Genomic DNA, 26,908 nt, shown 5'->3' on the forward strand with positions numbered 1-26,908 from the left:
GAGTTTAAGCTCAAGGTGATCAGTCATGCAGTAGAACAGGGGAATAGAGCAGCAGCAAGAGAATTTAACATGAACGAATCAATGGTTATAGCGGAAGTGGATCTATATTGTGATTGCACTAACGTTTGATTTACCGTAACAGCATCAGACTGTTTTTTACGTGTTTATTGAATCGAGGAAAAGCTCCCCTCCACTATATGTTATACCTTAAAAGATAAACTGTGTCACGAAAATACCGCGTCACTGACTTTACCTCGGGGAAAATAATCAAACACCTGCTTATTCATTTTGTGAATGAACGGAGTTGTCAGAACGCTGGTTTGTAATCTATTAATAAAGTTTGACTGACCTATCTGACTATTTTGTTGACATTCCCTTTATCGCAGCTCCATCTAATGGATGCATAATGTAATCCCAGCCTCTACTGTAGCGTCTATTCTATGCGCCTTATAATGCGGTGCCACGCCTTATAGTGCGGAAAATACAGTACATTACATTCAGTGCTGACACAGCATAAGACAATGAGCAGGTTTGTTAGTTTTTTTTAAACATGAACACTCACACACGTGTTTAGTAAAACACCAAACTGCATTTCTGCATCCAAAGTGGTTTGACATTATTTTTAAAAATATTTTCTTTCATAGAAACAAACATTTACAGTAAAAACAGGATTTATTCCCTTTTCTGTAGCTGCTCTAGTAGTAATATTAGTCCAATTACATTTATCAAACTGTACGTTCTTTTCAAGAGAATTGTGTTAGTAAAGTGTTAGAAAAAACATTTAAATTAATTTCATAAGTGCTTGAATAAATCAAGTTTTTAAAGTGAAGTAGTGGTTTCCTTTTGCCTGAAGTTTAAATATAAAAACTGAGAAAAGAGAATCACAGCAGCTCCAACTTTTGAATAATAATCAAACTTATTTAAAACAAAATCCTCCCAGCAGCAGTCGGACTCTAAAATCATCAAAGTGTTTATGTACATGCTGCTGTTTATTTGCACAATAATTTACTATGTTTTTAAATAACATTTCTGGCTTTCTGCTCTTCACTGATATATTGTACTGTAAACAATTTGTTTCTATTTAAAGTTTAGTACACATGCACTTCCCTTGGATTCTGAGTACAACATTTCTATCTGTAATCTTATACAGTCTATTATTATTATTATTGTTTTTTATTGATATATTTTCAACACTTTTGTAACTTTTTGTTCTGCTGTTGCACATGCATTTCCCCTTTGTGGAATAATAAATGTTCCTTTTCTATTCTGAACGTCAGTGTATTTGAGCAGGTGTTACCAGGTTCCAACAGCAGAGGGCGCTGTGCTGCGTCATTCTGCTAACTGTTGCTTCCTGAGTGATCGGCGGGCAGACCGGCTTTCTCTGCAGCGCCGGACATCGTCCGCTCTGCGTGGCTGCAGCAGCTGGAAACTGGGAGATAATACTGGTTCTGTTCCATCAAACTGGGCCTGAATCACTGGTTATGTTGTGGATTCCTGTTGGATCTGGATGAAGCAAGCCTACGGAAGGTAAAGTGACTCAAAAATGTGTTTCTGTCCAGAATATAAAGACAAAAACAAACCCTGAAACTTTTTAATTATGAGTTAAAGTTTCCATGGGGTATAAATGTGATGTGACACAGAAGCCCATTTGTCTCAGTAACTCCTCAAAATGGGAAAAACTAGAAGGCATGCAGTTATGTACGTTCTGCCTGAACCTGTTCAAATCTACAGACAGAACAATAATAATGACAATAATAACAGGGTTTGAACAGTTTCCAAGCATTTTCAAGGTAAGTTTTCAAGCGCCACACTATGGCGATAAAAACAATATGACTCAACTAAAACAAGACAGTTTCAATTCACTCTTTAATATCATTTTTTACTGGTTTTAATAATGTCTCATGATAGTATGCTACAGCAGAGATCAGGTAAATTAAAACATAACAAAATGTTATGTTTTGGAAAGTCTCTCTCACCCCCTAACCACCAGACTGGTCCAAAAAACAAAATTATAATTTTACCCAAAATAAATAATAAAATTCTATAACATTGTTTAATACCTACATACAATGTTTTATACATATGTATGAAACAATGTATTTAAGCATCCTACTGAAATTAAATGCTTTAACAAAATATACAAAGAGAGCTACAAATAAATCTCTGAAAAATGTTCTCGCTACGTTCTCTGGCATTTAGAAAATATAAATAATTTTGGCGATTCTGACTGAATTAAAATCAGACCAAATTTATCTTGTTTTACGTTAGACAATGAGAAAAAATATGTTTCTCTTTATCAATTGTATGAAAATATCTGGTTTCCACTGTAAATAACGTTGACATTTATTACAAAAGTGTAGAGTTGGGCATTGACTAGTTACATTTACTTGAGTAACTAAATATATACATATATATATGTGTGTGTATATATGTATAGACAACCTTTTAGGAGTATTTTTACTACTCTGTATTTTCTACTTTTACTTAAGTAATTTTATTATGAAGTATCGCTACTTTTAGTTGAGTAAAATTCTTTATTTTCTACCCACCCAGTGAAAAACAAACATGTTTTAACCAAAGATTCACTAGACAGACACACACCTGCAGTTTTTGTTAAAGTTTCATCAGTTTTTTATTAATAGAAACTGATTTGGAAATTTTTCACTTGCCTGGTTTTGTTATTGTTATTTAAATGAATTATTGTAATTTTGATTTTCAAAATACAAAAATTCAAATTCAAAAATTTCCACTTAGCTTTATATTTCGGTCCGCCTGATGATATAATTTTTAAATGATTAATAATTTGATCTGTTATTCAGTACTTTATAAAACTTTTTATCAAATACTTTTTTACTCTTGAGTAATTTCTGGCCACTTTTTACTTTTACTTGAGTAAAAATATGTTGAAGTTTGGCTATAATTTTTGGGAACTCTGCATAACTGCACACTGACTATCAAGAACTTTCAAGCAGTTTCCAATACACCCTGTTGAAATTCAAGCATTTTCAAGGATTTCAAGCACCAGTATGATCTGTGTTTTGATGATTGTTGGACTTTCTTACCTTTAGGGTCGTGAACATGAGGCCCATCTCTCCATGCTGGAGGTTGGGATCCATCAGGTCTTCAATCAGGCTGACTTCAGCTCCCAGGTTCCTGACCCTGCAGAAATAAGAACATGAACTACAGAAACGGCTCAGAAACATCCGAACCGGACAGCTGGTGAATCTGCACCTGGCTCTCAGCACCACGTAGAGGAAGAGGGGGAACAGGTCGTCCATGCACCACAGGAAGTCCCCGGCCAGGAAGGGTTTCACCTCCAGCGTCAGCTCCTCAAACGTTTTCTGAATCACCAACAGTTTATCCGATGGTGTAAACGTGGTGCTGCGTGCAGAACATGCTCATTAAATATGGATTTTAATCCAGGGGTTTTCAAACTGAGGTCCGGGGGCCATTTGTGGCACTTAGACTGATTCTGTGAGGCCCCAACTGCAATTATAGAAACTTGGCCCTTAGAAGCAGATGGAGACTTTTAGTTTATAATCAGGGTTAATAGTATTACCAACATAATTATTTGACACAGGAAAATGTAAAGTACAACACAAAGTATTCGTCTTTTTATAACCAAATTTTAAAACCAAGAGACTTTCACTGAAAAGCTAACTAAGATTTTATCCTCTCTTAAAGTTGATTAAGTATAACAAGCGAAGTATGCGAAATAAAAAAAAAAAGTAGTATATTTTTGCCAAACAATTCAGAAAATTTCCAGAAAAATTAAGGAAATTTCTGAGCTTCAAAAGTCAAAGATTTGCTAAAAATAATAAATTGAAATTTCTGAGTTTGGAAAGTATGAAAATTTGCTTTTAAAAAATCTGGAATTTTTAGATTAATACCAGAATTTGTTTTACAAAAATGTCAGTTTGCTCTGAAAATCTTTTCTAGAGAATTTCTGAGATTAATCTCAAAATTTCAGAGATTTTGGTGGAAATTAACTTTTTTTTCTATTTAGAATACACCTTTAGATTTCTATACAAGGTAGAAATCCCTTTCAAATCTTGGATCCACAGTGGATCTCCAGCTGCTTCATTTCTTTGATTTTAGGTCGTCTGTTTTTTCAGTTTACAATTTTGGCAAAACGTGTCAAAAACTTTGGACACCCCTGTTGTAATCCCTCTGCAGTGATGTTATCTGAGACAATTATTTGTGTTGCGTTTATTTTTGTGGCACCTGATTTGTTGGAGAGTCTCAACAGCAGAAATGAAACAGGCATCTTTACTGCTGGAAACGATCTGCAAACACATTAAAATAAAGAAAAAAACTAAGTTTAAATGCAGTTTATAGGGACTGCAGATGACTTTAAATGTTTTTACATCACAACAAGAAACTTCAATGTGTTTCATGGTTATTACATGATTTAAAAACATGTATAATTAAAAAGTATGTATGAAGGAGTACTTGAGAAAGCTGAATATAAAACATCCTAACCTGCTTTTTCTCCCCCAGAATCGACATCCAGTGAGGCCAAAACTTCCTACAACAGGAAACAAAACAAATGTCCACAAAAAGCAGTTAGCATAACCGCTACCTGCTCAATGCATGAGGAGAGGACAAGCTAATATACTGCATGTTCCTCACTATACTGTGCGTCAGATATGTTTCATAGTTTGGCTGGAACTGAGTTATAATCAGGTCCAACTTATGTAAAAAGACGATAAAAATGAACTAAAAAAATAGTTTCAATTCACTGCAATATTTTATATTACTGTTATACATATTTTACATTCTACATACAGCATGGACAAAGTGAATTAAAATATTACAAATGTTATGTTTTAAAATATGTTTCACACACACCTGACTGGTCTGAGAGCAAAACACGAATTTAACACATTTTTATTGAAAGAAACTGATTTTATTTTCTGTTATATGAATTGTTGTCATTTTTGTTAAAATACCAAAAATTTCCTCTTAACTTCATATTTCAGTCCGTCTGATGATGTAAGTCTTAAATATTAAACAATTGATAATTTTGATCAGTTACTGAGTGCTTAAATAGACTTTCTACCAAAAACTTTTTTACTCTTGAGTAATTCCTGGCTTCTGAATATCAAGCACTTTCAAGGACTTCATACAGAAATCAAGCACTTTCCAAACCTTGAAAACACTTAATTGAATTCAAGTATTTTAACCCTGTATTTATGATTTTCTTCTTCTTCTTCATGAGGTAGTTTATGTTCTGGAGTGATAGAGCGGTATAGTGTGTGTGTGTTGCAGACTGACTCCTGAACTCCCAGGAAGCCGAGGAGCGCCTGGTCTGGCTGCTTGTTGAGCCGCAGGATGCGCTCCCAGTACTGGGCCTCCTCTGGCTCCTGCTGCAGGCAGTAGAGGGTGAAGAGAGGCGGGTAGAGTCGAGGCAGCAGCAGAGGGAGGAGCAGCGAGGAGCAGCTCACCACCAACACACTGAAGGAGAAATAAAACAACACACGATTTAAAATAACATCGACATTTATCTCATTTCTTTGTGCCACCTCCTCTGTGTGAAGTCTGACCCCTGATCCATTTTGTTTGAGTTTCGTCGTGTTTTATACGGACTGATGTCAGGAGCGTCTGGGATGACGCCGCCATCATCTGGTAACCCTGGAAACAGAAACCTGCAGACAGCAACAAATATTAGTGAACAGCCAAAGTTACACTTTGATTATCAGTTTTGTTCTGTAGTTTGAGGTGAAACCAACATCCTTCAGAAGCCACACGATGAGCAAATAAAGCCCAGATTTCTGTCCTTTAAAGGGAACCTATTATGCAAAATTCATCATTTTAATGTTTTTATGCTTCCGTTTGAGTTTAAACTGCTTCTAAAAACAACCCAAGCTCTTAAAAACAAAAAACATCCAGCCGTTTTTAAGCAATAAGTTTATATTTTTTATCGTCTGGTTCATGAACTGCTTCAAATATCTCCTGATTGTTGAGTCACACTGCCTCGTTAAGTGGCGCAGTAGCACATTTAGAGAGCTGATTTTACCACTGCATATGGGGTACAATGGCTACTGGAAAAGACAAGTGTTTTGCTATTGACTAGCCATTCAGAAACCACTTGCTGCATTCTTCTTGGTTGTGCAGGAGGCTCTACTAATGCTTTTCAAAGATGTACAGCAATATAATTGTGCGAGTGTAAATGTTAAGTTGGGGGCGTGGCCAGCTGCAGGTTTGGATTTAAAGTGACAGAGCCCTAAAACATAAAATTGTAAAATCATTCTGAAAAGAACTAAAAAAAAAAGAACTGACCAGACTATAACCTCATTATTTAAGAACTATATTGTAAAAATAATGAAATCAACATGTTTTGCAGCTCATAGATCTTTAAGGAAGCACAGCAGGACACCTTTAAAGCAGCGTCAGCCATTTTGAATCCTTTAATGTGACCTCAATAGATCTCAGGATCTTAAAGGGATATGCCACCCTCTCTTCTTCTTCTTCTCCGTGGTGAATAAATCTACCTGACGATGCTGTAGAAGTGAGTGAGGTAGGCCTGCAGCTCCAGCACCGCCTGCCGGAGCAGCCGGCGGTTCGATCCCACGCCAACGTACGTCATCCTGTACGCCGTCACCAGCGTCTCCACCAGCCAGCCCAGAGGGTGGTGGGGCGTCTCGCAGGCCTGACACGGTCACACACACACACAGATGATTCATCCGTCCTGCAGTGGCTCTGGAGGAGCTGCACAGATCAACGCTCAGGTGGGAGAATCGACCTTAGTGAGGTATCGTCTGATGTTGTCGTAGTTCGCAGTGGTGACCGCCTCTCCATACTGAGGGATGAACTCCAAACTCTCCAGAACTTTGGTGTGAGATTTACTGAGGTCTGGGCTACACACACACACACACACCCCTACATTTAATCTGATCATAACAGACAGCTAAGAGTTGTCACTAATAATCAAGTTTCACAAATGATGTAGCAAACTATTTACAGCTCAGAAGTTTGTAACTTGTGGCTGTTTGGAATTTTCTTATTAACTTTGCTAAAAATCATAAATATTAGCATAAAAAGCAAAACATTAAAAGAAGTATTAATACAATAACAAATGACAGTTTTAGATGTTTTAAAAACTTTTTATTAGGATAATTAATTTTTCTTCTACGGATACAACTAAATTATTTTAGTAATCAATTAATCTACTAATCAATTAATCAGATTTTTTTAAAAGTCTGTATTCTACATATTTTTTATTTAACAACTTAAGCCTTTTTTATACAGAAATAAGTTACATTAATACTCTGAATGTGTTTTTTCTTTTCTACGTCTCTATACTCCAGTTAATGATTAATTGCTTTCTAAATTAGTTATGTCAATAATCGATTAATCATTTCAGCTCCATATTTTTTACATTTTTCTTATCGTCATTAAGTTGGAATTTTTTTTTAACAAATGAGGTGAAAAATATTTTTGAACTTCTATTTTTTTTCTCTTAAAAGACAAATTATTGCTGTTAATTTTTGACAGTGTAACTTTTGAAATTGCACATTAACTTCTTTTTTGTTTCAGATTTTTTCACAAATATCAGCATTCTGTAAAGAAAATATATTCATTGTTGTTTTTTTCCCTTATTTTTAAAAAATGACAGTAAACGTATGGTTGACATTTATTGAAAATTATAAGTTGCCATTTTTAGAAAAGTTTGGTCTTTAAAGAAGTTTCATTTTTGCTGGATTTAGGGGAAAATTGTCTCTTTGGGTTGGTAAAGTAGCAGACCGCTGGTGTAGATGAATATAAAGGTGGATGGAAGATTTAGGAAACAAGGCAAAGGTTAAAGTTTAAAACAAATCCTAGATTCTGCAGGAATCCTGACTTATTGCTAAATGTTTCCCCAGTCTTGCAGTTCGTGCGCCTACCTCTGCCGTCGAGCCGTTGCTATGGTAACGGCAATGTTCTCCCAGGCTGCGGTCCGTTCTCCTCTGCCGGCGGCGTCACAGCCGAGTCTACTCCAACATTCGTCAAACACACAGATCCACCTCTGAGCTGCGGGCACCGCGTACTGACCCAGGCTGTCGACACGCGAACAGATTCAGACGTCAGGGCCAACGTTACGGTCAGAGCCGGCCCAAACCTTTTTGGGGCCCTTAGCAGATTTTCAGAACTAAACTAATCTAATAGTATGTTGGTAACATACCTGCTATCACTAGCGGCATTAGTAATTAGCAAAAATCGTACCAATATTACTATGGTTATTCATTTTAACCTTAAAGAAGTAGCAAACTGAAAAATTATTTAGATTTTAAAAGGCAGAGTGGTATTTCAGTGTGTCATATTATTTAAAAATAATATAGAAATTGTTTTTCTATGTTCAGTAGCATTTAGTTTGTATTGTTCAATGCTATTTAAATGAATAAATATTTTATCATGCTATCTTTTTGCCCCCTGGTGGTGTGGGGGGCCCCAAGCAGCCTAGGCCCGGCCCTGGTTACAGTTTTGCTGTGTAATCTCTACAGATTTCCAGTTCGTAGCACACCAGTCATTTTGTAATGTTGACGCTGCTCCGTCCCGCAGTTCTATTAATGGTTGTCCAGTTTTTATATTTCAAAATAAAATAGCAAAAAGTGAATTTTGCATCTCTAATTGGACTCTGTATCGTTTCTCTTTCCCGTTCTGGAACAGCTGCCATCTTTAATCCTAGCTGCATTTAAGGATGGCCAGTGGCGCCCTCTGCTGGATGGTGGCTAGACTACAACACTAAAGGAAGATCTAAGTGGACGCTTTTTGTCAATAAATTGGAACTAATTTTAATCTAATAAATCTTTAACTGATAATTAATCTTAAGTAGATTAATTGTTTGCATTTCTATGAGGAAGTAAAGTAAATACTCACGGTGGCTCATCTTTCTCTTTGTTGTCATCCATCGCTGGTTTGACGTACGTTCCTACGACCTTCAGACCGGCGCTCCACTCGCCACTGAACAGGCCGTCCAGACGGTCGCCATTTGCAAGCGTCAAAACTCCCTGCAGAGACAGAAGAAGAAGAAGAGCGATCAGTTCATCTGAGGAAAGCCTCCAGAGCAAAGCGAGCGTATGTTTTACCTTCCCGTTGATGGTCCAGTCGTCACTGAACTCCCCATGAAAAACCGTGTCATCATCCGACACCAGCAGGCCGGAGCCCTGACAGATTACAGGGATAAAACCATCAAAACCAGTAGAAACGTAACAAGTCTGGTTTATAATGTCTCTGGCTGCTCAATTACAGACAGACTACAACTTCTATTGACATTAAAACAAATCACAGTTACCCTTTTGAGCCGACTGACTGCTGTACTTACACTCATCTTGTTTTCTTTGAATGACCCTTCAAAATAAACTCCATACTGGGTGAGGACCACAGCGCTGCTGTGCCGCTGGTCATCCAGCCAGAAGCCCATGAACTTCTCTCCTCTGAGAAACAAAACGGAGATGTAATGAACCCCACAGCTCTGCTAATGCAGGTTAATTAAATTAAGCTGAAGTAATAACCAACTAAAACTAACAAAGATCAGCCACAAGATCAAAAATTGTTTCAGAAACTTTTCTACAGAATGATAATTCATTGACTAAGGCTTTTTTTTTTTTTATGGTGACGGAAAATTAGAAAAATAGCCAATGTGAAAAAAGTTAAGATTTATTTAATTGTTTTTGTAGTTTTTTAATACTTTGGTTGAACTTTTTGAAGTATTGTGATTATATACATATAAATCGACTGATTAAATAATAGTGAACAGAAAATAAAATTTTGAAAAAATGTATTTAATTATTGTTGAACGATCAAATGACTGATATTTATCCTAATATTTTCTGTTGTCATTTTGTAGACTAGACTTTTTAGCAGGATTATGGAGTGCCATAATCTGCCGACAGCTGACATAAAATTTTAAAAAATCAATTTCACTAGAGAAAACTAAACTAATCTTGTTGCTAGATGAAGCTTTAATCAGTTTAAAATGCTAACAAATAGATTCAAACACAAGAATAAAGGATGTTAAATAATTTCAGTATGTTTGAGTTTTATAAATGCAAGACATAATTTTTCCTCACTAATTACCGTTTTTTATTTACTTCAGTAAATGTTTTCTCAATTTCAGTTTTCATTATTTCATTAGTTTGAGTTATTTGTAATAACCTTGGTCCTTGTTATAGTTTCTATGAAGCATCAGAGAGTAAATCGTATTTCTGTGTTTAATCTCACATTTCGTTGCTCACAGAACAGAAATGTTTTATTTTTACCTCGTGATGTCGTCATGGACTCCGTAGCCCGTCTTCTTGTCCTGAACCCATTGGCCGATGAAAAGGCCTGAAGACGCGCCGGCCAGTTTGCCGGAGCTCAGCATGCCGTAACCATGGCGACGGCCGTCACAGAAACAGCCGTCGTACACCTCTCCGCTGCCGTACCTGAGTGCCACCCGGAGCACACACAAGGGGGCGCTCTGAGTTAAGATGTCACAGATCTGATGATACATTCAGTAACCGACGGTTCTGATGTTCCTCAACACATTTCTTTGGTTCTGTTTGAATAAAAATGTTTCCATAAAACGCTGTACTGACTTGTACTTGCCAAAGCCATGGATCTTCCCCTCTTTCCACTGTCCTTGGTACACGTCGGGTTTGTCCTGCACTTTGTTTGGCATTACACACTCTCCATAACTGGGGGGAAAAAGATAAAAAATATGGTTTCATTTGTAGAAAAGAGTTAAAATTCGCAGTTAATGCCACTATTTCCTGTCCAAACTGGTTTTAGGTCTCAATAAGAAAAAAGAAACATCTATATCAGTGTTTCTCAAACCTTCACAGTTACCCCATTTAACAAACACTCAGCAACCACTTAATTTGACTTAACATATAAAAGCAGAAAGAAAAATATTAATCTCTTAACTCATTGTGTTTGTTCATCCTACTGTGAAGAGTGGCACTGCTTTTTAAACACAATAAAACGCAAACTCCTACAACTCGGGGCGTTTTGAGTTCTTTACAAACTTACAAAGTGTGGATTCTAAGCTTTCCAATGATAAAAAACATGGAAATCAAAAAAGTTCTTTACTACAAGTGTTGTGTGCACTGATAACGTAATTTAGAAGCATAATGAAAGAAAAATAGACTAGAGTGTACTGGAGCCAGTGGAGAGCCCAACATAAATAATGTTATTGTAGGTGTTAAGATGCAGTTAGTCAGCGTGGGGCGCAGCGCTGCTCACTGACATATCACATTTAGAACAGCCGCAGACCTAGATCTCCTATCGTCGTGTTAAAAAACAAAAGTACTGCAACTCCACTGAGAAACTTTCCATTTATCTTCAGGTTTTGTTTTCGTTAACCATTTATCCATTATTATTTTTAAACACAATCCTTCGGTAAGGTAACTTCAGTCATCGCACTTTGAGCTAACGTCACGGCAAATAAACGATTCTTTACATGCGGTGCCTCACGGACCACTAGGGGGCGCCCACAGACCACAGGTGGTCCGGGGACCACAGCTTGAGAAAGACTGATCTAGATTCATACAGACCCATCCTCCAGTCCACCCTTGAAGTTTCCCTTGTACACTCGGCCGTCCGGCCACTTCATGGTTCCTCTGAAAAAGAAAATGTGCAAATTACACTTTCAGCTTTTCAGCACTTTGAAGCATCATCAATTCATGTAGACAATAAAACATGTTATTTGGCAGCACACAAAGTCTCAAAACGATATATAAAGTAACGTTTTATATTCATCGACTTATCACAAGCCTTTGACGACCAAAGTCACAGTTTGTTGAAGCATAGACTCATCTGTTTCGATAATCTCACAGAACATAGCATGGTTTCACCTGCAGTTAGCTCATGGTGTCCCCCAGGGGCCGGGCTTAGGACCACTTCTTTTCATTGCTCTTATTTAGAATTTGTGCAGCTTAAAATTTTCGTTTTTACACTGACGATGCGGCAAAGGTCACTATCTACACCAAAAATGGCTCCCAGTTAGTCGCAGTCATCTTTTAATCCCGGACAATCGAACCTCTGTTACTTTAAACTCAAAGAAAACTAAACTAATCTTGTCGCCACATAACCTAGCATTGATAATCCCTTTTCATGGCTTTCAGATTTAGTTTGTAAAATCATATCTGTAGACAATGTTTTAGAAAACCTAAGTACAAATGTATTTTTTTGTACAGTTTTAGTTTAATTACTGCTCTGAGTGACACATTCTTTCAGCAATTTGTCTTTTATTGAGTCTATATGCCATTTAACAACTACTGAATTGATGATCATTTCAAGAATTGATTAATCACAAATAATCCCGATTAGTCCAGTTAATCATTTCAGCCTTGTTGGTGATATTAAAATATTATATTTTCAGCCTTTAAAGACATTTTTAAAAGAATGCATACCACCACATGAACAGATGCAGCAAAGCAATTATGTCTCTTTATTAAAAGAGAAACTCTGAGAATAACTATTTTAGATCTTTTACTATTAGAACGTTAATTTTACTAATCAACTCCAAGCGTTTTTAAGGATTTGCAGCAGCTGGTGGCGGTCTGACCTGCCGTGGACTCGTCCTGCCATCCAGCCGCCGCTGTACTGAGCGTCTTTGAATCGCTCATCTGAGACGAACTTGTACGACGCCGTGCGGCACACTGCAGCCGTGACCCCTGGCGATGACCCCTGAGCTGCACCTCCCAGCACCAGATCCACTGCCTGGTTCAAGGACCGCAGCCACTTGTTCTACAGAGAGACGGAAGGGTCAAAATAAAAAAAACCACCATAAGGGTTGGTTTAAAAAAACTAAATTACAGAATGATAATAATACGATAAACCAAACATTTACCTTTTCTTGTGGCGTTGAGGCCACCAGGACGAGACTCTCCTCTGGACATATTATTTTGATCGTATAACTGAGAAAAGTACAATAAAATATTAATTTCCCTGAAGGATATGTCTATGCTTGCATTTTGTGACCTTTTTAAAAATGTTTAAGGCTTATTTCTGCCATGATGTGTTCTTACTAAAAAGCTGATATTTCTGCTCATAACTCTAAACCCTCCTTACCTGAGACGACCCTGCACCATCGTTCTGCTGCTGCCTCCTCCCTGACTCTTTCCTCTTTCTACTGTGACAGTGAATATTTATTTTAAATAAGTGGAAAGCAGCAGTGAGCACAACTTCTACATTTACATTAAAAAGGACTGGGTTCATTCCTGTATTAACTAACTAGTAAAGGATATAAAATAGGTAACAACAACATTAGTATTCTTGTTAACGAGCTTGTGATATATTAGCATTAATTAATCATTATTTAGCCGACATTAACTGCATGTAGCAGCATTACTCAACTTATATGGTTTGTTTGGAAGAAACCTACAAAGTTTTTTGACTTTTGTCAAATGTTACAGTTTTACATGTCTGATCTTGCAGGTTTTGCTTTTGAGAGACGATGTGAAACAGGAAGTCAGATTAGGACAGGGCGAAGCGGATTGGTCAAAATTCAGTCGACATGCAGCAGAAAAAAGGAAATACAGAAATGTTGCAATGGCTGGTGAAAAATCTGAGAGTAATGAGTGAATTTGTATTAATAGCTGCGATCGCAACATCACAACTTCCTGACTTTCATTTAATACTTAATGAGCATCAGCAAGATACTTGAAGTGTAAAAGTAAATTGATCACAACATTTAGTACAGTATACTGAAATAATATATACTGGTGATTACAACACCTTTAGCTTTTTATACACAAACTGAAATGATTAAAGCAAATACATTGTTACAAATACGTACTGATGTAATTTGTGCTTCATTTACAGTAAATAGATTAAATTTTTCACCTGTTAAATGAAAAAGCGGCCTTTAGTTTGTATCATGGTAAACTACCTCACCACTGACTCTCCTCTAAATTAGTTTCTGTAAAGTCTAAATTGCTGCAAATAGTTTTAATTTTCCATCATTTGTGCGCTGGTCTTTCACAACGTGTCATTTTCTTTGGCTGTAAATTTACAACAAAACATATAAATATGAGAAGGCTTTCCCCCTAAATGCAGGCGTAACTACTTTAAAATGTGGCCAATCTCCACTTATACAAATGCTTGTTGCTGTGTGACTATGTCAGAAGCAAATCTTTCTTTTTGTGAAGTTCATCAAAAAATAGTTTTGTTAATTTGGCCTCATGTTGCAGCTGAGACATGGTATCCACCAATGAGTGTTAAACGCTGCACAGTGCAGAAGTTCATCTACAGGACAGCAGATTGGGGTTATAAAAGAAATAACAAAGCAATTACAGGAAGGATGTTCAGTTTTTAGGAACTAATTCATCTTCCTCCGATGAAAAAATGCTTCTACCAAAAATCCCTTTATTCTTTTGTAGCTTTTTGAAAGGTTTTAGTTTCATTATTGAACAGAAATAGTCACATAATTGGCCGTAAATTCATCTAAACTTCTCCAATGACTAATGAGCACTAATGTCAGCATCGTAATTTATCTACTTTCTAAACATTTCTGGTCAGAACTTCTTGAGAAACTCACAGTCCGCTGCCGTCTTCGGTAATCGTTTTCACCCACAAGCAGGTCAGAGGATAGATTCGAAATGAGGAGAACTGCAGGGAAACACACAGCAACAGAAATTACAACTTTTCTGAAATTCTCAAATTAAGCAACATTACTCACTCTGAAATTACAAAATCACCTGACAGACAAAAAACGTGTCGGTTATCGTCGAAAGGGCTTTTTCTAAAAACAGACTAATTGGGGAACTTTCAATAAAAAACCCAGAAACCTTAATTTCAGTTTCACTAAACAAAATGTGCTTCTGCTCAGAAACGGTTCTAGAAAATAAATCAGCAAACTGCAACTGCAGGAAAAGTAGTAATGAGAGGATCTGTAGCGATAAGACTGCATTTAAACTTGATTATTAAATACAAAAAAACTGTTTCAAAACTGTAAATTAGACTCTTTATGATGGAAAAACACATTTAAAGCCAACGATAGAAGTGAAATCAAAACAAAGCACAACAAACTGAAGATGTAAAACGTGTTTTTTTCACTTCAGGAATGTTTCCCAGGAACTAAGTTAATCTGTGGGAGAACAACCTTCCCTTTCAGCTTCACTTCCTTCAAATTTATCACCAGAAACGTAAACAGGCGGCACATTTATTATCCTGAGCCTTTAAGGGTTGAGTTCTCTCTTTGGACAACAAGCATTTTTCATTTAATAAACTTTTTCAGCATGATTCAGCGTTATCAGTTCTTGTTTCCTCTTCATTTTAACGTGATGTACTCTAAATAAGATTTCTACTTTCTGGTCAAAAACAGTAAATCCTCCATTTTGAAACTCTGTGTTGTTTTACAACATTCCTGCTTTCCCTCCTGGTTTTACGTTTGAAAGAATCAAACTTCTGATCAAATTTAACATTTCCTCTGATTTTGGAGGGATTTTAATTTAGTGTAAAACTATCAGACTGCAGTGGTTGTGCCTAGTATTTCTCTCCTTTAAGACAAATATGAATGAATACTTATGATTGAGTGATTTTTATTGTTTAAATATCTGAAAAGCCTCCATAGTAGAGGGTGAATAAAAGACACGTTTTGAGCATTGAATTTGCACAGAGCCGGAAGTTGATTAAAGTAACATGTTTTTGAGGACTTTTAATCATAATAAATGATTTCAATATGTATCTATTTAATGATATTTAAGATATTTTATCGCTGTATTCTGGAGCTTATTTGCAGAAGGTGGTATTGTCTTCTTAGCTGAATGAAAGACAAAGTTTTAACTTTCTGTACAGCTAAAGTTGATTAAATTTACAGGTTATCAATGACTAGCACTTGAAAAGAAGCAACCTTTTAACCAAAGCCAGTAAACGAAAGCTTCAGGGTGATTAAGCTTTGGCGGAAAGGTTAACGTTCTTAAATGTAGCATTTTACTCCATCAACACACCACAGCAAACCAGACAGTGGAAGACAAAGTTAGTCTCTATAATACAGGAAAGCAACCAGTGAGGGAAACGCAGGACAAGGAGGCAGCAGCTGAAGACCGGCAGCTGAAGACCGGCAGCTGAAGACCGGTGCAAAGTTACAGCAACGCCTCGTTGTTTGGAGTTGGTCATATTAGTTCAGTTTGCCTCTGAACGCTAGCAGAGCAGCTCTCAGAGTGGATCCACTAACGCTGCAAACATTAAACCCAGAAGAGCACAAAGACCCCGGTTTATCACCACTAAATAAACATGCAGAAAACAAACGTGAACACTGGACGTCACCATGATTTAAGCCCAGAAACAACAAGAGTAGTAGTGAGTAGTGATATTGGAACATAATTCAACTCACATTGGTATAGACTGAGAAAAATAAAACTCCACAATTATAAAACAAGGTGATTTTTTTCAGATGTGGTTATTTACACAACTCCATCAAATCAAAATGGCTCTTGGAAAGTTGAAAATGTCAGTGATTACATGAAAATATTTATGGGACTAGAGATGGAGATTAGCCACTTACCTATAATATTATGTATTTAAATGTACATTTCCACCAATATCTATTGACTTTAAAAATAAACCTGGAACCTTCAAACGCAGGTGTCTGGACGGGTGGAAAACCTTTTTGCAAACTTTACGACGTCCAGTGCTCACATTTATTGATTGCCCCGTTTCTGAACCTTCAGAGTGGAAACTGGATTCAGCAAAAACTGGTGGGTGGGACATCAAGCTAAGATGCTACTTTATCATACTTACAAAGCTCTGAGGGGGAAGAGATCCCTGAGTGAATGAAAGACACAATGAAGACAATCTAAAGACAATGAGGACCATTGGAAATGTCAGCCACAAACACACCGCCCTGTTTCTAAACCTTAAATGCATTCTTATTTCACATCAAGAAGCAACTTAAAGGCCTTTAATTTGGGTACCTGTGTGTGCACCAGGATGTCGTTGAACAGGATAAACCAGTGATTGGAGAAGCGGCCGGCGTATTGAGGAGTCAGAGATCTGTTGCTGCTCTCACAAACGACACGGCGCTGTGGCAGACGCAGACTCTCCTGAAAAACAAACATTCACCTATTGGTTAAAGCGTAAAGGCAGACCTAGACCATCAAACTACCACAGATGTGTGAAGTTCTTTTTCTGAAATGCTGTACGTCTCGTTTTCAATCAGATGTAACGGGACACACACCATGTGTCTTTGAAAAGCAGAAATAAGGCAACCAACAAGAATGCAACAAGTGGTTTCTAGTAAGTCAACAACAAAACACTTGTCTTTTCCAGCAGCCATTGTAAAGCTGTAAAATATACAGCTGTGGAAAAAAATTAAGAGACCACTTTAAATGATCGGTGTCTCAGATTTTACTTTTTATAGGTAAATGTTTGAGTAAACTGAATATTGTTCTTTTATTCTATGAACTACTGACATGTCTCTGAAATTCCAAGCAAAAACTAGTATTTATTTGCAGAAAAAGAGAAATGGTCAAAATAATGAAAAAGATGCAGTTCTTTCAGACCACAAATAATGCAAAGAAAACAACAATACCAGCGTTTTAACTCAGGAAGAGTTCAGAAATCAATATTTGGTGGATTAACCATGAGGTTTTCAATGGGGTTCAGTGCATTGAGTTCATTTTTTCCAGCTGCATAATAATATTTTCATATTTTATTATTTATTTATTTAAATAAATTATGTTTATACCATAAAATCAAAGTGATTTTCTAGCCTGTGAACTTATTTACGGGCAATGGCAATAAAGAGATTCTGTAAAACCAGCTGACTCCTAGAGTTCCGCTTGGAACTCCTGTTGCTAGGTAACAAGGCTGGGCTTGGCTGGGGTTGCTAGGTAACGGCAGAGTTCCTGTGGAATGTGGTTTTTGGAACGGCTCATTTTCCAAACACCAAAACATATTGCTGGATGTTTGACTGTTTCTGGAAGCAGTTGAAACCAAAATTGAAGTATAAAAATGTGCAAAATGTGAGATTTGCATAATAGGTTCAATTTAAACGGATATGAGAAACGTAACTTGTTTTTTATATGATGCAAAAAAAAGTGACAAAGTTAATTCACGTGTGAATTAACCTGCAGATAAACAGTCATGCTTACAGAAAATAGTAAAGTAGATGTTTACGCACAAAAAATATTGAGTGTTTTGGAAAAATCTCTTCAGTAGAACAAGTTTCCAAAGAGTTATATCTACTCCCAACAAAAGCAGACAAGGAAAAAGGAGGTCACAGATAAGGCGTTGTTCTCACAGTAGTTTTGCCAGAATGAGTTTTCCAGAACAGCTGTGTGGTTTCAGCCTCCTTCTTCTTCCTCAGGAGAGACAAAGACAGAACTTCGTAGTGACTGCAGCCCTGATGCAGGGACTGATACTCCTCAGTGAGCTGGGGAGAGAAACAGGCTTTCAACACACCTTCCAGTAAATAAATCTGTAGTTACTGAATTATGGGGGAAAGCTGAAACATAAAACTGAAAGAATAATAAAAATAAGTAGTAAAATTGAGTGAAATTAGCTTTGTGCTCACCACGTCATAACATGTAGCCATTTTGAGCAGGACTCTGCTGTAATGGTGGAGCTGCTGCAGAGGCTGGTAGAACATTGAAACCAGATCAACCTCCTTGCTGACAGACTGGTCTGATCCACACAGCTGGGAGAGAACAGCCTGCTGGCCGCACAACCAGTCCCTGCAGGGAGAAACACAACAACTTCATGTTTTTACAGCATCAGAAACAATCAGCACATTAGTAGACAGACATTAGTCAAACATTTTTTAGCTAATTCTGGTTAAACAAAGAGAAGATTCAGAGTGTTTTCAGCAAGGCAAGCAGGGGAAGTTGGACTCCTCCCATGAGAACAGTTAAAGTAAAAAAAAAAAAAAAAAGCCTACAGTGAGAGTTTATGAAGTGACTGGAATCCACCCATTACTTGAAAGTCGCCGACTGCAGAACAATACCTAAAGGCAAGCACAGAGACAGATTTCATGTTGATTAGCAAAACAGATGGAGGGAGCAGAGCAGAGTCAGGGACACATTTTTTATCCATTTTTACAAATTAAAGGTATTTATTTAAACTATTTATTTAACTATAATTACTGGAACCTTGGCTAAAGATGTGTAAAATCTTACTGTGACCTATTGGCTAGGTCAGTTCTGTGGGTTAAACAAAACATGTTCATCATATTTTTTGCACAAAACCATTCTTAGATAATAAAATTTTAATTTGGTCAGTTTTGGCTCTTTTGAGCTCCTGGGTTAGGGGCGCTTGTCACTTTAAATCCAAATAAGCCACACCCCCAAAATCAAAGTTTACACTCAGACGTGAAAATGACGGCAAACAGATGAGCAAATATATAATAGTACAGCTTTGAAAAACAGAAGTGGAGCCTCCTGTACAACCAACAGGAATGCAGCAAGTGGTTTCTGTATAGTAAGTCAACAACAAAGCTCTTGTCTTTTCCAGCAGCCATTGTACAGCCATTGCACAGCGCATATAGCGGTAAAACCAGCTGACCAAATGTGCTGGAGTTCCGCTTAGGTTGCTAGGTAACTGGGCTGGGCTAGGCCGGGGTTGCTAGGTAACGGCATAGCGTTTGTCAAATCTGACTCAACATTTGGGAGGTTTTTGAATTGTCTCATTTTCCAGATTCCAAAAAACTACAAAATTATTGCCAAAAAAACTGGGTGGTGTTTTGAGTTTTGGTTGTTTTTAAAAGCAGTAACAACCAAATAATAAAAACCTGCAAAATGTGAATTTTGCATAATATATCCCCTTCACAACTTATTTTCTTTCTGTGTGATCAGCAACTGCATGAACACTAATTAAAAAAATAAAACTAGCAGCAAAGTCAGCATTTATTCATTGTAATAAAATCCTTACTTTTTATACGTCTCCAGGAAATGTTCAGAGTGTTTCAGCAGGGCAAAGGAAGTTACATCACGGCTCTGGGCGTTTTGCAGGAAGTAGCTAAGCGCCGTGGCGTGCCGGCCAATCAGCTTGCTCAGCTGAATAAAACTATCACAAAGTGCAAAGAAGAGGTGCGTGCATGGATCCCCTAACGTCTGACACGCCGTCTCTGTGGGAAAGAAATCACATCAGATCCTCTGCTGTTCCTGGATTTAAGTTTGATCTCTGATTGAAGCAGCAAAGAGAATCTCACCCTTTTTACGCAGCGGAGCGATGATGACCCTGCGGACGTCGTTCATCCAGCAGGAGAACCGCCTCTCTCTGGAGGCCAGATCGTGGATGGCCGCGATGAAACCCATCACGTTGTGATCCATCAACGCCGCGCACAGCCGGCCGCCGCCGCTCACGCTGCTGATGTAACTCATCTGCACACAGACGGATGGAGGAATATGCAGACTAGAGATTAAACGATTAATTGGATCAACTGTGATTAATCGATTATTGAAATGATTGTCAACTAATTTAGTAATGTTATAAAAAAAAATTAATTACAGACTAACAAATTTATTGTTACAAATTTATTGTTTATTATCTTATCCAGTTATTTACAAAATAACTGGATAAGAGAACAAACAATAGCTAAAAAAAATTGTAATTGATTAATCATTAATTGAAGCAAAGACTCAAAAAGGGCAATTTGCTAAAACAACAACACACTCAGAGCTGTAATTCAGTCAAAACTGTACATAAATATTTACATTTTGTATTTAAGTTACAAAAAAATCTTTGTCTATAAATACGTCTAAGCAAAGATTCTTCAAGTAACAAAGTTTTAGCTTCAACTGGTTCAAATTCTGCCAATTATTAAAAACAGATCAGCCTCACACTGCCTTAACGTTAGCCCAGCAGAAATTATTGCATTTTAGGCAATAAAATAATAATTTATTTGGATTTTTTATGTATTTCTAATTTTGTATAAAAAGACTTAAGAGTTTAAATGACAAATCTGCAGATCGTACCATTTTTAAAATTCTGATTAATAAATTCATCGTCAAACTAATCAATAACTATAATAATTGTTAGTTGCAGTCCTAATGCAGACATAACAGAAAGAAGGAAATACTTTTTGATATTCAATTGTCACTATGAGTAGTCAGTGAACAAAAATGAAGCCAAAACAGATTGTTGACTGTAGATTTTAAAAAATTAGACCCAGATGTTTTTTTTACGCATGGCCCGATAAATTAAAAGACTAGACTTGAAACACAAACACTGAATATATGAGTTCTGTATTTAACACATTTAATTAGAAATGTTTCTGCAGTTTTCTCAGACATTTCTGACTTCTAAGTTCATTCCTCCTCCATACATTCAGTGGCCCGGTTGGAAAAACGCTCCACCCATAATAGTCTGGAGTTGTGCGTTAAATCCACGAACCTCGATGCAGAAGGGCAGCAGCGCAGGTCTGGCCGTGCAACTCTTCGCTTTGAGGGGAGAGCTCTGACTCGAGCTTTGGCTCTGCAGCTTCTCGCTCTGCGCCGACGGCGACTCGCTCTTCTGGCCGCAGTACAACAGGACCGGCTGGACGCAGTCGCCGTCCGCCAGGAGGAGGGAGTGGCTCTGACCGGCCGACAGATCCCAAACACGGAGGCCGTCTGACAGCTGCAGGAACCAACCAAGAAACCGAATGTGGATTTAGGAAAAACAAAAAAATGTGTGTTTTCCCTCTCATTAACAGCATAAAACAAATTATAGCCATAGAAAAAACTCAATCAATTAAAGCTACAGTATTATGTTTGTTTTTCATATTTGTTAAGACTGTCACCCTGTCATGACAGTTTGTTATGAAACAGATAATCTATGAATACATCGATCTCCTCTACCTCCTTCCTTAGCTGCTATTGACTTCTGCAGAAATGCAGCGATCCCGACCAGAAGCAACCAGTCACCAAACAGTCACCGGGCAGAAACTCAACATTTCAATGTTTTTCTGATAGCAGAGCACACCATGCCCAAATCTCAGAGTTTAAAGAGTAATCATTTACATCCTCCAAGGAATACACACAGATACAGCTGCTTAGGTAATACCAGCCACGCTATTTGTCTCCATTTTAAAAATATTAGTAAAACTTTTTACAGCAGTTACAGCAGAGTACATGAGGATGATTAGTGCTGCCAATCACACACGTGTACTGGCTGGTCAACATTCCAATAGTAGAGAAACAGCTTACTGTTACAGGAAAACTGTTTATCCGCCATTATCAGTGGCCATTACAACTAGGCTGATCCTTCACAACAACATGCTGCAGCTTTAATTCTGGATTCTTAAGGATTTATTTGGACTGTTCTTTAGTTTAAGGAGAATATGATCAAATGACGAAACACTTTTCTCTAATCCACACAAGATCGAAATTACACTCACAGTTTGCTAACAATTAAACACTCCAATTATATTTGGTTAAATGTCTCTGAGCAAGTTCAAGAAAAGATAAAAATTAAGAAATCTGATGAGTCCTTGCCAGGAAACCAACAATCTAGTAAAGTCTGACGAAACAAAGTGATCAAATATACAGTCTGAATTATGCTGGACGCCTACAGCATGTGGTTTCTCTGCAGAGGTCAACTTATCTTTATATTACTGGATATGTGTGTATTTGAGCCTCTATGGATCAGCTACATTAGACTAGAGTAGAAAAACAACTAACTAACTAACTAACTAAATAAATAATTAAAGCATAACATTGAAATGACTTTATAGAAAAGAATCAATTGAGATGAGTGTATAGAGAGGAACCAGATGACCAAACCTTTATTAACTGAGGTACAGTGGCGGGGCCGTCGACACGACCGAGCTGTCCACACAGGTTGCTTCCCCATGAATAGACCTGCAACACACAAGAATTATTTCTTTCTACAAATCTATTTCTCAGGGCATACATTTATTTTTCAAACAGCTCAAATTAATTTAACAAACCCAAAAAAACGAATCATTTTAAGCTCAAATTACACTTTGGATGAAAGACGGAGACGCAGAACGAGTTTGGCTGCAGATTGTTGTTTAAATCTGGTTGTTACCTGACACTGTGCAGTGAGCGCCAGCGAATGGTGGGACCCCGCAGCAACTTTGATCACTTCCTGCCCTGTGAGAGAGTTGATGCACAAAGGCTGCAGCCTAAACACACAGAGCGCACACAACCATAGCAGCTGTGAGAGAAAAACTTGGATATTAATGTAACTATAAGCAACAAGTGTGTTAAAGGGGATCAATAATGCAAAATTCACTTTTTGCACATTTTTGTAATTCCCTTTGGGTCTCAACTCGAGTACAGGGATGTATATTTAAAATTTTATCACGATATTTTTAAGTATTATTGTGATAACGATAAAAATAATGATTAAAAACTATTAATCACTTCTCTAGGTACAGCATTCATAAATGCTGTCACTAAACTGCACAGAGAGACATTTTTGAATATGATTTGATTAACAGGTTTAACTGATTTACTGAAATTTATTGTTACAACAATAAATGAAAATTTTTTATTATGACTTACATTTTTTTAGTAAATACAATACAATAAATGGCAACAACTGTTTCAAAAAAAAGAAAAAAGAAAAAGCCTAGATCCTTAAAAAAATCCACCCAGTTGGGAAGAAGTTCATGTTTTTTGGTGTCTGGAAAATGAGCCTTTTCAAAAATCTTCATTTTGTTCAATCACAATCCATGGGCACTGTGACGTTACCTAGCAACCCCAGCTAAGCCCAGCCCGTTACCTAGCAACCTAAACGGAACTCAAGCAAATTTGGTCAGTTGATTCTGACAGGAGCTCAAAACAGGCAGAGCAGAGCAGACTGAAATCTTAGTTTTTGTACAAGAAATGTACTGAAGCTGTTCTGTAAAACTCATAAACCTGTTTAAGGAAGCGTAATAGGAATAGGTCACCTTTAAAGTCCGTAAAACAAACCTGGCCAGCTGGTCTCCGTGTCCCAGTTGTCCTTCAGACCCGCGTCCCCAACTCCAGACTTCTGTCTCCAGGGACGGCAGCCCGTCTCCCGAATCATCTGATCCTGCACCAGCACACAGCGACCCGGAGGCACCCTGGTGGCGTCTCCGTGGCGACCCTGCATGAAAAAAATAAATTAGAAAAGCACAGACATGAGCTCAAAACAGAGATAAAACCAAATGTGTTTAGGATCTATAATGCTGTGGGCCTGCTTTTGCTCCAGAACCTCGTCATGGTTCCTTCTTGATTTACCAGAACAATTTCAGTAAAATTCTGGGGGAACCTAGTAGAAGAAGAAATGGATCATGACTGGGTTTTCAGTTATAATGATAAAAATAGCAAAACGTGCAAATCTTCTGTGAAAAAAATCTTTCCTGAACAATAAACCATCATTTAATGCTGCAACTAACGATTCTTTCTAATATTAATCTACCAATTATTCAGACAATTTGTCAGAGAAACAAAAAAGGTACTTTCTGAGATTTTTCATTTAACCAGTTAGGCTTTTTTCATACAAAATTAGAAATACATTAAAATATATGAATAAACTAATAAGTTAATTCCTGTATTAAATAAGAAAATTACCATTTATTTCCTAAAATGGAAAACATGGCAATCCTTTAGTGAACGGTTGATCATTTGTAGCAAAGGATGCATCTGCAACTTAAATCAATACGGACTAGTCTGTTGAGTATTAACTGATTAATAATTGGTTAGAAAAAATGCTTAATAGATTTTTTTTTTAGCGATTTAAATCAGATGAAGCTAAAACTGCCACTTGAAGAGTTTTGGGTAGAACGTATTTGGGTTTTTTATCATTTCAAATGTAAAATGTAAAAACTGTATTATTTGTATAGTTGTGGGTTAATATCTCCTCTGTGTTGTTCAGCAAATTAAATTTTTTGAGTCTGCATACTCTAGTTAATGATTAATCAATTTCTATACTAGATTATGTCAGTAATTAATTCATCAATTAATGGTTTCAGCCCTACACTCATTCACAAAACACATTAACCAGTAGGCTTTGAAGAGTTTGTGTTATTTGTGGTTGTAAATCTTCAGACGTCTCATCAGCTGACAGGAAGTTCACAGAAACACAAACTGATAAATTATTGAACCGATCAACAAGTGAAGCTGTTGGCTGACTTTCATTTTTATTATCCTGAAACTTCTGAAAACCCAGAAAACGGGAAGTTGATCTGCCAGACCTGCTTATTTTTTTAAAACCAAATGATCCTCCTCGTTTGCCAGCTGATTTATGAACCGAAGACACTAAAACTGGAACTGAATTCATTTGGTCAAATGTGAAGCTGTATGTTGTTCTCTTTAACCTAAAATTGTAAGGAGTGGTAACATTTGTTCTCAACTGTAAGCTGATCAGGTTGAAAATCTCCTACTGGGGTAAAATTTCTCGAGAGAGAGAATGAATAAAACCAGTTTGTTGACACACTGTGAAATACGGAAATGGGAGAGCAGAACTAGATAGAAATCATAATTATGTCCCATCAAAAGATCAAAGTTCTACCAAAACCAAATAGAGCTTAATTACCCAACTAATTAACATTTTCTACTTTACTTTTACATTTCTCAAACAAAAATATAGAAAGTTTTAGTTGTTAATTGAAGCACCGGCTTCCTGGCTCAACGTTGAAGGCTTTAGGTATTAATACCTTCATCTAAATTATCCACAAAAGAAAATAAGCAAATTTTAAAATAAACCGTCCGATCGTACCGTGGGTGGGGGTTCCAGGAAGTGAGCGTCTGCCGCTCGCCGCCGCCGCGTTCCCCTTCTGGTGTGCATTTGTGAGGCTGCAGCTGAGCGGCGCCTGCCTCTCCCTCTCCACACAAAGACGAACTTCTTCCAGACACACCGGCGAAGACGAGAGCGGTGCAGATGCCACGCCGCTGCAGAACGAAAGGTCAAAGGTCAGATACTTTTCTCTTTTGGGAATCACACAGACTGACCAGTCTTGATTAAATGTTATTAACTGGGTTAATAAACAAAGCTGGGAAACAATAAAATGCTCTGCAACAACTAAACTTATTAATCCGCTTTGGTCATAGAACCTGGTTTTGTACAGATGAAGTATTAAATATTCTCAGACTGATGACAGAAAGTAATTGGTTAAGCTGAAGCTCATCTTACTTGTTTGTCTGCATCTTGAAAATCGAATCGTCTTTGTAACTTGAAGTCAATAAATCTGAAGATGGAGTTGAAGAAATGCAGCTGTCCTCTGGATGAAAGGTTAAAAGAGAGAAGAGGAAGCATTACAGGAAAGAAAGCAAGATCCAAAGCAGAGTAAGAAAAAGAAATCCAAACCGAACCTGATCCGGTCTGGCTGCTCACTGAGTCAGTGTCGCCTGTCGCCGTGGCGTTTTGTGACTCCGACTGAACAGAAAGTTTATCAAATAAACTTAGGAGCTCCAGGTCGTCAGAAAACGCGGAGTCCTTGTTGGCGGCCCAGTCCGACGCCGGATTAGCTTTAGGGCTGCCGTCAGTCTGCAGCATGCACTCCGTTCTGTTTTCCTCAGCCTCCAGCCTGCTGCATGCTGGGAAATTCTTCCTGAAGGTTCAGAGAGCAGAAAATGGAGACATAAGGAAAAATATCTCAACAGTCAGAAACCACTTCTTCTTTTTTTTCTTTAAGATGGAGGATGGAGGACATGCAGAGTACGGTATTTAAAGACACAGTACTGTTTAGGATTAGATCTGCTGTCATCAGAGAATGAAGATAAACTGGCTGAGGAGCCGCAGCTGCTGCCAGATGACTTTCCAGCCGGATGGAGCCGCGGCCTGGGAACCCGTCTCCGGGAAGAAGTCTGGAATGCACATCAAAGAGGAGAAACAGACAAAAGATAAGAACTATGAAAGCACTTTTTACATCCTCACACAAATTATCCACTAGATTCAGGCTTTGACTAGGCCTCTCCAGAACATTCACCATTCACCTTACTGAGTGTGTTGGTGTTAAAAAAAAAGAAATTCAGATTTTTCCAAAAATTAAAATCTTCAAAGAGACATATAGGTCTGCAGTTTAAAGGGT

The 26,908-nt window shown here is 37.5% G+C and overlaps 1 protein-coding gene across 4 annotated transcripts in view; it reads right to left on the minus strand.

Moving 5' to 3' along the window:
• Window positions 1–1,013: 1,013 nt before the first annotated feature.
• LOC114147672 (alsin-like) overlaps window positions 1,014–26,908 on the minus strand; it is an 80,784-nt gene continuing 54,889 nt past the window's right edge. For 3 of the 4 annotated variants that reach the window (XM_028022228.1, XM_028022227.1, XM_028022226.1), the window contains 34 exons: window positions 26,560–26,684; window positions 26,190–26,428; window positions 26,011–26,098; window positions 25,597–25,769; window positions 23,826–23,982; window positions 22,936–23,032; window positions 22,668–22,745; window positions 21,298–21,522; window positions 20,114–20,285; window positions 19,834–20,029; window positions 18,845–18,910; window positions 18,482–18,641; window positions 18,209–18,340; window positions 16,881–17,009; window positions 16,708–16,731; window positions 14,504–14,574; window positions 12,815–12,881; window positions 12,530–12,711; window positions 11,517–11,582; window positions 10,560–10,658; window positions 10,242–10,406; window positions 9,305–9,416; window positions 9,069–9,146; window positions 8,860–8,990; window positions 7,887–8,039; window positions 6,746–6,860; window positions 6,495–6,652; window positions 5,547–5,648; window positions 5,278–5,457; window positions 4,483–4,528; window positions 4,225–4,286; window positions 3,232–3,381; window positions 3,063–3,159; window positions 1,014–1,518 (listed from right to left, as the gene is read on the minus strand). In XM_028022228.1, coding sequence (XP_027878029.1) covers window positions 1,480–1,518; window positions 3,063–3,159; window positions 3,232–3,381; window positions 4,225–4,286; window positions 4,483–4,528; window positions 5,278–5,457; window positions 5,547–5,648; window positions 6,495–6,652; window positions 6,746–6,860; window positions 7,887–8,039; window positions 8,860–8,990; window positions 9,069–9,146; window positions 9,305–9,416; window positions 10,242–10,406; window positions 10,560–10,658; window positions 11,517–11,582; window positions 12,530–12,711; window positions 12,815–12,881; window positions 14,504–14,574; window positions 16,708–16,731; window positions 16,881–17,009; window positions 18,209–18,340; window positions 18,482–18,641; window positions 18,845–18,910; window positions 19,834–20,029; window positions 20,114–20,285; window positions 21,298–21,522; window positions 22,668–22,745; window positions 22,936–23,032; window positions 23,826–23,982; window positions 25,597–25,769; window positions 26,011–26,098; window positions 26,190–26,428; window positions 26,560–26,684 — 4,134 coding nt within the window. In that variant the 3' untranslated portion in view covers window positions 1,014–1,479. The remainder of the gene's footprint in view (window positions 1,519–3,062; window positions 3,160–3,231; window positions 3,382–4,224; window positions 4,287–4,482; window positions 4,529–5,277; window positions 5,458–5,546; window positions 5,649–6,494; window positions 6,653–6,745; window positions 6,861–7,886; window positions 8,040–8,859; window positions 8,991–9,068; window positions 9,147–9,304; window positions 9,417–10,241; window positions 10,407–10,559; window positions 10,659–11,516; window positions 11,583–12,529; window positions 12,712–12,814; window positions 12,882–14,503; window positions 14,575–16,707; window positions 16,732–16,880; window positions 17,010–18,208; window positions 18,341–18,481; window positions 18,642–18,844; window positions 18,911–19,833; window positions 20,030–20,113; window positions 20,286–21,297; window positions 21,523–22,667; window positions 22,746–22,935; window positions 23,033–23,825; window positions 23,983–25,596; window positions 25,770–26,010; window positions 26,099–26,189; window positions 26,429–26,559; window positions 26,685–26,908) is intronic. The other variant, XM_028022229.1, reaches the window with a different exon arrangement.

Source organism: Xiphophorus couchianus, chromosome 7 (assembly GCF_001444195.1).
Source record: "Xiphophorus couchianus chromosome 7, X_couchianus-1.0, whole genome shotgun sequence".
Classification (NCBI taxonomy): Eukaryota; Metazoa; Chordata; class Actinopteri; order Cyprinodontiformes; family Poeciliidae; genus Xiphophorus; species Xiphophorus couchianus.